We start from the raw sequence: 9893 nt of genomic DNA, 5'->3' as shown, positions 1-9893 counted from the left end.
CTACTGCTTTGCAAAATCGCAGTTTTCCTTTGTGCCAGCTGCTACTCTGGTCTTCCCGCCTGTGTTCCTTCTATCGTGTTCATAAAATAATACTTTTAAAGTTTAAAGTAGAAACTGATCATATAAGCGCAATGACATAACAGTGTTGCTCTGTTTTTAAAAAATGAATGTGCAAGCGAGCAGCGAACAGGTAGATGAAAAAGGAATATGTTTGTGAGATTATAGAATAGTAAAAGTTTTGCTAATTAAATGTTTTAGGCTTCTGGCTTCTCCATTTACTCCAAGTTCCTTTCCAAGTCTTCTCCATCCAGATCTAACCCTTCTGTCTCTCATTAGAAAATAAACAGGCTTCTAAACGATAAAAATAAAATATAATAAGATTTTTTAAAAACCCTAACATATTGGAATAGGACAAAAGAAAAGGAAATAGCCCAAGAAAAGGCATAAGAAACAAATATAAAGCCACTAGTTTGCACACTCACCAATCCTATAAAAACACAAACTGGAAGTCATAATATATACACAAAGAACCTGCAGGGTAAAAAGATAAATAAGTAAATAAAGTAAGTGAAATTTAAAAATTTACCATATAAAACAGTAATCTGGAGGTTAATTTTTGCTAATTTGCTTAAACCAAGGGCTAAGCACTACTTTTGTGCGTATTTTATGAGTTTTTTTTTCTATTTTCAGTACAGGTTTACAAAAACATCCATTCATTTTCAGCATTCCAAACCAATTGTAGTACTTGTATAGTTTACCTAGAAACTAAGGTCCAATATTTCTTGAAGTAATACAAAGTTGTTGATACTAAGATAAATTTTAAGTTGAATAATTTTAATATATAAGTACTGGAAATTTGCTTACCCAAAGGAATTAAAGAGGTTAGGGTATAGCTCAGCAGTCAAGTATTTGATTAACATGTATAAGGGTCTACTTTTAATTCACAACACTATGAAATTTTAATTCACAACACTACGAAAAATTTTAAAGAATTAAAAGACAAAAATGAGCGGTCACAACCATTTTACTTTTTCCCCAACAAATTTTATTATTGACACTTAAAGCTTGGCAAATGATCAAATTAGTAAAATACACCTAGATCAGATAAGAATTTTCTTGAGACCAGCTTTGATTTCATGAGCACAAAGCAAGGGAAATGGGGGGAAGGGGGAGTTGGGGGCATAGAGAGTTACAATAGACGAAGGGTTAAGAGGAGTCAATCAGCTGGTAATTTCATGTTGTTCTCCTTAAGTGATTCTTATTTCATTCAAATATCCTGAAATTGATAATAAAAGTTGCTGTTTCATTTATATTGTTGCTTTCATTTTGGGGAATTCTTTTTTTTTTGTCCAATTAATAATCCTCAATTTTTTTGCTTTTACTATACTGTGCCATTTTAATTGCTAAACAACCATTTTTCAATGGCAGTCTGGGACTACCAATTCTCTCTGGCTAGGACTTTCCGCATCACCAAAGCCAAGATGGTGGCTCTGTTGAGAAGCTGTATGAGAAGCCGGCCTGTACACCCTGTGCCCTACAGCATCCACCTCCTCAAAGATGTAGCCAGGGGGTTCAGAATATGAAGCTGGGCACCTTTGAATTTCCTTGGGAGTAAAGCTAGTAGAATAGGTGGTTTGACCTTCTAAAGGGATGTTTCCACGAGGGCCAGACCAGGTAGGCTTGCAGCTTTTGGTATTGACAGGTGTGTGGGCCACATAGTGTGCACGATTGGTGGTCATGTAATCCATAGGCTCATCAGGGAATTTCAGCTGGGAAGCAGGTTTGACAGGCTCTCGGCGGACATTGGCCCAGTGTTTGTAATCTTCTCTGGTAGTGGTGGAGCCTTCAAAGCGCTCACTCTTCTTTATGTGGTGGATTGGCCGGCAGGACTGGGCAGGAACAGCATTAGGGCACATGTAGTCAGCTTGAGCAACTGTCAGAAGATCCATCTCCCCTTCAGGTGGAATATAGGGGACAGGCTCTTTGGGGACTATCTGAGGTGTTGGCCAAGCTAGGAATTTATCTCGAAATTCAGTGTTGGTTGGAAAAGGTATGTCTAGCCCAGAGTGCTTGGATACAGGTTTCCAGCTCTTCGCAGGCTCGCCCATCAAACCCTTGTAGGAATCTTTGTGGGTGGTAAGGCCGTCAAAAGGGATTTCACATGGTTTATATTTCTCCACCTCGTACATATACCGTTTCTCCACAGGATGGGCCACATAGCTCGATTTGTAGCTTGTCATATTCTCCAGGGGTATGTTACAGATCTTTGGTCCAGGTTGAGGTTTGTAACTGACTGTATCCACAAGATTTTTCATGGGATAATCGTCCTGGTGTGTGGTTCTATGATCGAACCTACAGGACGAAGGATGGTATAATTGCTGTGGACGAAACGAAGATCTTCTTTGTTGGTTCCAAGGTAAATAATCAGCTTTGTACGTAGGCACACTCTCCATTTTGTCAGTACACGGATGTTTGTTGTCTCGAGGTTTGATGAGGCTCACTCGACTGGCAGGGTAGTAGTTGTAGTGTTGATTATATGTTGTCAGGAAATCCATTTCGTCTGGACTTGGTGTGAACTTGTCAGGACGATAATGTTTCACTGGTGCTATGTTGTGAATCCCAAAATCTCTCTTTGTCGTGGATAGGCCTTCCATTGGTATAGGTCCTTTCTGGTACTCCACCTTGGGTTTGAAAGACTCTCGTGGCACATAAGAATGATAGGTAGAATATTTCTCGGCGTATTCGGTGAAAAGACATGGCTTCTCTGTCTTCTCATAAATCTTGGTAGGGGGATGTGGGCAGTGATGCCTGCCGCAGGAGCAAAGGTCGCAGATGCACTTCCTATTCATGAGTGCCATTCTCCTAATACCACCTCACATCATACCTCTGGGCGTGAGCCTCTTCATGGACCCCCAACTGGCCTGATGGGAGGACCGCCAAACTTCAAGAGGTTTGGCAGAGGCAGCTTTCTTGAAAGAAAACTTAAGCGGCCTGCTTCCACACTCCGCTTGCCCGTTTCCTTCCCAAAGTTTGCCTTGCACGAGCAAGAATCACCTAGCCCACACCCTGTGGGCCTGGCCCACCTCCGCTGCGCAAAGCGAGGCAGCGCAGCCTCCGCAGCCTCCGCTGCTGCCAGGACCAAGCACCCGGAGTGACTGGTCTGGTCTCCTAAAGCCTCCCGGAAGCCACGGGGCCCAGACCGGGGGTCCTCTATGACGTCTTCAAGTCTGAAGGTGAGGCAATGGTGTCACAAAGACTTCTTGTGAGGTCAGGAAATTTTCATTACTTCACTGGCAGACCCATGATAGGGTTTCCCCTACTGGGCCTTAGAAGAAAGATGAAAGATGGGGCTGGTTAAGTTCGGAGAGGCCCCGGGTTCTCAAGTAAGTATATGCATGATCACTTGTAAAAAATCACACTGCCAGCACACTGGGTGGCACTTTCTATCATGCATGTTCCACCTTCTTATAGAAACTCACTCCTTGCCTTCATAAACCTAGCTTCGAATACAATTTCCAATTCCTTTGGCTTCAGGTGTCTGTTGCAATTCAAGTATTCTCCTTAGCCTGCGTCTCATTAGTGAGCAACGTTTAGCATCCACTATGAAGCTGATATGATTAGGGAGTCAAAAGTCACCCATTTGCGTGTTCTGTCAGTTTATCCATTGACAAAAACCAAGAAACCTGGAGAGAGGGGCCAATACAACTTGTACCTCCCACATATGTGAGTAAGCGCCACACCATTCCAAAGCCTTCCAGGACCTGCAGTATAGACATACTTTTACTCTCTTCACTTGGGTGATTTTTAAAGATTCACTGGAAGTGAACAGTCAATCCGCATTAATACTTACTTATTCCACAAAGCACCCATTATGCTCGGGGCTTAGTTGAGAATAGAGCGGTAAAGGAACATGTACGAAATGGGGGGTGGTGCTTGTGCCCACCACCACCCTTCTTTCCAGAGAACTAAAACTCTACACATTTCTGCTGGCTTTAGTCCGGTGAATAAAATCAATGCAGTCCTTCTAGGAGGAGTGGAAGAGACACTGGGCAAACAACTCAGCAAATGTGTAGCTACAGATAAGATTGAGGGCCGATGGTGGAGCACGCCTTTAATCCCAGCACTCTGGAGGCAGAGGCAGGCGGATCTCTGTGAGTTCGAGGCCAGCCTGGTCTACAGCGCGAGTTCCAGGACAGCCTCCAGAATAATACAGAGAAACCCTGTCTCGAAAAACAAAAACAAAAACAAACAAACAAACAAAAAGGATCGAGGACCTTGGGTGGTGGAAGCCATGCCGTCACCCTTGGGAACGGCGCATAGGTGTGTTGCAAATGGAACTCCTTAGATGACAAGGCCCTTTGGAGAATCCTATCCATTTGGCAAGGACCTATGAATACAATACTGCAAAGACCTTAGGGAGCTCATGGGCTTCAGGCTTCTCTAACTTTTGCCATGCTTATTCTTATGGTAACTCTTAGTTTTGCCTTGCTAGTCATGATTATACCTGAGTTTACTGGGAACAAAAGTCTTTATAGAAAAATTAAATCTCTCTGATCTGTTACAGAAACCAGTTTCTGTAGTCGCCCTTGGCTCCCTTTGCAGTCACCCTGAATAAGCAGGAGGAACTCACTGAGGTTAATGATTACTGCTTATTCAATGCCAAAAAGAGATAAATATATTCCAAAGAACGTAAGAACTTGGAAAACAGTTTCTTAAAAGATTACATTAAAAACCTTATAGGAACATAGAAGGAAAAAGATATAGGACATGAAAGATCAGACATTTCTCTGGCACTAGGGCATGAACACTCAGATACTTTTCCAATATCAAAGTATCAATAAAGAAATCGGGCCGGGCGGTAGCGCCGCACGCCTTTAATCCCAGCACTACTAGTTTCAATAAAAAGTACATGTAGAAATTGCCAGAAAGAATAAAGAAACTTAATCCTAATAGTTAAATAGTTAGGTATTAATCATTATTTTGAGAAATTATAAAGAACAAGATTATAATTGCAATCCATATAATAAAGTTGACATAGCTTACTCAGAAATTGGTATACAACTGAAAATGATACTCTAGGCATCACAATATATTCAGCTGATTTCACATTATCAAGAATTAATCACAGGGCTCAAATATGTTACTTTATAACCACATGTACCTAGCTAGACATAAACATTTGGCTTACTATATAATGATATGGGGTAAAGGTCAATGACGTCAAGGGAGTGGAAAAGAAGAGAAACTACAATGTTAACAATTCTTGGAAAATGATTAAAGAGAAATGATTTGGAGCTGCTCATGCTTGAATGCATTAGAACTTGTATAAATAAAGACTGCCTGAGCTAGTCGGGGCCATCAGTTTGAAAGACAACCTGTGGTCAGACTCCTCCTTTTTCGCCAATTTCTGAACATCCTTTCTGCAGCACAAGAACCCTGCTGGAGCTGGACTCTGGCACTTGGGGAAAATAAATAAGATGCAATAGGTAGTCCTACAAGGTGATGCCACTAGAGAAGGCATGCATGAGGGGTGACTCCTTTGGAGCCTAAGGATGAGCAAGCAACAACGGGAAGGGCCATGGGAAGAGACCTACAAGTGAAGTATATAGTACAGAGAAGCTAACCAAGAACCTAGTGTTAGGATTCAGGCATTATGCTGGCTTGGCCCCTGTCACTTGGCAGAATGCACTCAGGCAGGACCCTGGCTAGCCCAGGGTCCCATGGCTGCTATGTCACTCCATAGTCCATTCCAGATGCAACTCTGGCCGCACTTGGGAGGCAGAGGCAGACGGATGTCTGTGAGTTCGAGGTCAGCCTGGTCTACAGAGCAAGTTCCAGGACAGGCACCAAAGCAATACAGAGAGGCCCTGGTCTCGAAAAACACCAAAAAAAAGGAGGGGGAAAAGAGGCAAGCTCACTGGGCGGTGGTGGCAGTGCACGCCTTTAATCCCAGCACTCCGAAGGCAGAGACAGGCAGATCTCAGTGAGTTCGAGGCCAATCTGGTCTACAAGAGCTAGTTCCAGGACAGCCTTCAAAGTCACAGAGAAACCCCGTCTCGAAAAACCAAAAAAAAAAAAAAAAAGAGAGGCAAACTCAGCCCACTTCATGCCTGATGAAAACTTAAAGTTGTAAATGTTTTTCTAGCCATGCCTCCATCTAATATAGTTGTGTGTGTGTGTGTGTGTGTGTGTGTGTGTGTGTGTGTCGCCCTCGCATGTCTTAAATAGGGCTGCACTTTGTCTGCCACACTCTAAATGTAGGTTAACCAAGTTAAATGACAAATGGCAGAATTGGACTATAGTGATGACTCAGAGGTTAAGAGTACTTGCTGTTTTTATTTTTTTTATTAATTAACTAATTAATTGCTTTCCATCCTGATCACAATTTACCCTCCCTTCCTCCTCTCCTGGTAGTCCCTCCCCCCAACCTCCCCCTCTTCCCACCAATCCACTCCTCCTCCTTTCTCTTTAGAAAAGAGAAGGCCTCCCATGTGTATCAGCTAGCCATGGCTGTTTTACCAAAGAACTGATTCAGTTCTCAGCATCCATGTCCAGTGACTCAAAACTGCCAATAACAACAGCTCAAGGAGATCCCAAGCCCTCTCTGGCTCCCTTTGGCACCTGTGAACATATCCATGCACTTACATGAGAATAAAAAGAAATCAGGGTTTTTTAAATGGCAGAATAGAGACTGGAGCTATAGTTCAGTCAGTAGAATGATTACCCAGCAAGCACAAAGCCCTCCGTTCAATACTGCCTTCTGCCCTCTCCCCAGTTGACAGAAGGGAACAAGTATTAAAATTCATAAATGAAATGAAGAAATTTTAATCCCATTGCTGATTTACTGATAAATATTAGTTACAGACTGAACTTAATCTTAGAAAAAAGGGAGATTGTTGCCTAAATGTTGTGGTTACAGTTACAAAATAGGATATGGGTTGTGTTTTCATTTGAGTATTTATAAACAAAAGAACAGAAGATACACATAAAAAAACTTTAATTGAATTATTTTGGCAGTAAGATTTTGGGTAATTTTGCCGGGTGGTGGTGGCGCATGCCTTTAATCCCAGTACTCGGGAGGCAGAGGCAGGCGGATCTCTGTGAGTTCGAGGCCAGGCTGGACCGACAGCCTCCAAAACAATACAGAGAAACCCTGTCTCGTAAAAACCAAAAAAAAAAAAAAAAAGATTTTGGGTAATTTTTATTCAAGAGTTGAACTCTGTTATAATAGTCTTTTGAGCAATAGATAAAGCATCTTTAAATAAATTCATTAATTTTTATTTTATGTGTGTGGGTCTTTTGCCTGCATATACGGTTGTGCATCACATGTGGACAGTGCCTATGGAGGGCAGAAGAGGATGTCAGATCCCCTGGAACTGGAGTTAAGGATGAATTTTAGCCACTATGAGGGTGCTAGGATTCAGACCAAGGTCCTCTGGAATAGCAGCCTATGATCTTAACTGCTGAGACATCTCTCCAGCTCCATGTAGAAACTTTCAGTGGTTTTAGAAGTTTTCCTGTGGTTTGAACTCAGGGTCTTGCACTCATTAGTCAGGCACTCCACCACTGAACTACATACATAGCCCCCTTTTTGCTTTTTAGGTTGAGACAGGGTCTCACTAAGTTGTCCTAGCTGCCTTCTAAGTCACTCTGCAGTACAGGCAGATACTGTAATCCTCTTGCCTCAGCCCCCCAGGTATCTAGGACTAAAGTCCTGCACCTATAATCTCAGCAAAGAAGAAATGTTAAACTTTGGAAGTCTTTTATAGGGCATCCAAGTATAATTTTCGCCTTAGGTTACAATGGTTAGTGCAAGACAGAAAGCCAGTGTCTAGCAACTATTTCCTTTTTTAAAAAGTCCTTTTTAATTTACACAGACATATCCAAAATGCTTGTGCTACTCCAAGTACTCCCAAAGCCTTCCTCTTTTGTCCTCTTCTGATCACTCAGTGTGTAACCATCCCATCCCCGTTAGTGGCTATCTTCACCTTTTTGGTATGGGAGCTGAGACAGCTATCACACTCATATTCCCATCCTCTGTTTTAGGCAGGGGCCAGAATCTCTCTCTGCAATCCAGGCTGGCCTCCAACTCAAAGCAATCCTCCTTCCTCAGATCCCAAGGGCCAGGTATGAGCCACCACTCCCATCTTTATAGTACCAACTTCTTATCCCCCATCCTCCTAACCTCAACTTCACTCCATCCCACACTGGGGCATAAATACTCGAACTTCACAGAGATCTTGGTCCAAACTGTATCCAGGCTAACAGAAAAGCAGGAACCTTCACTGGTGGAAGACACAATCTGGAGCATTCCTGTCTTATATTCAATGTCCAACACTCACTAGGGATCATTAGACATGCACAGAGCCAGGGGAAAGTGGCTGATGATCAAAGGAAAACAAAACAATAGGATTTTCCTTATTAGGATTAATTTGGATGTATCTCAGCAGCTTAAAGGGGGCAGAATACAGTCAATTCAATAGATGCTAAAAAATGGGGGTCTGTCCAACAGCCATACCTTAGGCAGAGTTTGGAAATCCTGTGGACGAGGAGGAGAAATGTGTGTAGGAGGCAGAGCGGTCTAAGACACCACAAGAAGGCTCACAGAACCCACTAGCCTGGACTCATGGGGCTCACAGAGAATGAACAGACAACCAGGGAGCCTGCATGGGACTGACCTAGGCTTTCTGCATATGTTACAGTTGTGAAGCTTGGTCCTCTTGTGGGACTCCTCTAACACTAGGAACAGGACCTGTCTCTCGCTCTTTTACTGACTTTTGGGACCCTAATGCTCATACTGAGTCACCACCAAAGGCCACACGAAGCCTGGGGTCTGGGCCACTTCCTGTGACCTTGTTGGTGTTCGGGGCCCATGCTGCCACTGCAGCTATCCAGATCTGAGTGCCCAGAGCTACCACTCAGAACAAGGATGTCCACCAGGCTGAGCTTCTACCTGACGCCATGTCTGGAACCATGGCCCAGCTGCAGCTGGAGCCTGCGTTGAACTCTGAGGCACAAGTTGTCACTGGGACCCATATAAAGACCTGGGATCTGGGCCAGAGCCTGCAGCTTGTGTGGAGTCAGGGGGCCATGCCACAGCAGGGGCCATACAGGTATAGGTGGCCTATGCTATCACCCGGAGACCAGGGTGTCATCTGGGCCCAGGCTGCAGCCTAGGGTCATGTCTGGGTCTGTGGCCCTGTAGTGACCAGAGTCCGAATTGACTAGTGGGCTCCCGTTAGCACCGAATGCCATGAAGAAGCCCAGGGTCAGGTCAGCCACTTGAGTCCAGGTTGATGTCCAAGGACCAGGATGCATCCAGATCTGAGTGATCTGTGCTGCTACTCAATGACATGGCGACATCTGGGCTCAAACTGCAGCTGAGGGCCATGCCGGGGTCTGTGCTGATGTCCAATGCTCCTGCTATCATTGAAAGCCGTGAAGACACCCAAGATCAAGAACCAGGTTAGTGTCTCAGGGCAATACTGTTGCTGGGGGAAGTGGTGACATCCAGACACAGTTGCTGCTAAGGACTTTGTTGGGGTCCCTGGTCCTACTGCGGCTGGGTCCTGAGCAGAAGTCCACATCCTGCATTGCCACCAATGGTCACATAGAGGCCCAGGGTTGGGGCCACAACCTGAGACCTTGGTGGTGTCTGGCAGCCAGAACTGCCAGAACCATCCCACTTAAGTGGCAATTCCTTCCACCCTGAGCCAAAATGTTGTCCAAGCCGAAGCTGCTGCCAAGTGCCATGTCTGGGTCCATGGTCCAGCTCAGCTGGGGTCTTTAGTGAAGTCTGTGGCCATTGTTACCTCAGGAGGCCTTAGAAATCATGGGAGATGAAACCAGAAAGCTATACTGAGCCAGTCCCGCCCTTCATTATGCTGGGAAAG

General features: G+C 44.2%; 1 protein-coding gene across 1 annotated transcript; it reads right to left on the bottom strand.

Annotated features, from left to right (window-relative positions):
* Positions 1–1324: 1324 nt before the first annotated feature.
* On the bottom strand, positions 1325–3243 carry LOC101837790 (stabilizer of axonemal microtubules 1-like). Its single transcript, XM_013116396.2, has one exon. The coding sequence runs from the start codon at positions 2856–2858 to the stop codon at positions 1419–1421; it is 1440 nt and encodes a 479-aa protein (XP_012971850.2). The 5' UTR covers positions 2859–3243; the 3' UTR covers positions 1325–1418.
* Positions 3244–9893: the final 6650 nt, after the last annotated feature.

Source organism: Mesocricetus auratus, unplaced genomic scaffold (genome assembly GCF_017639785.1).
Source record: "Mesocricetus auratus isolate SY011 unplaced genomic scaffold, BCM_Maur_2.0 Super-Scaffold_100003, whole genome shotgun sequence".
Lineage (NCBI taxonomy): Eukaryota > Metazoa > Chordata > Mammalia > Rodentia > Cricetidae > Mesocricetus > Mesocricetus auratus.
Note: the sequence above shows the minus strand (reverse complement) of the source record. Positions and strands in the feature narration are given on the sequence as shown.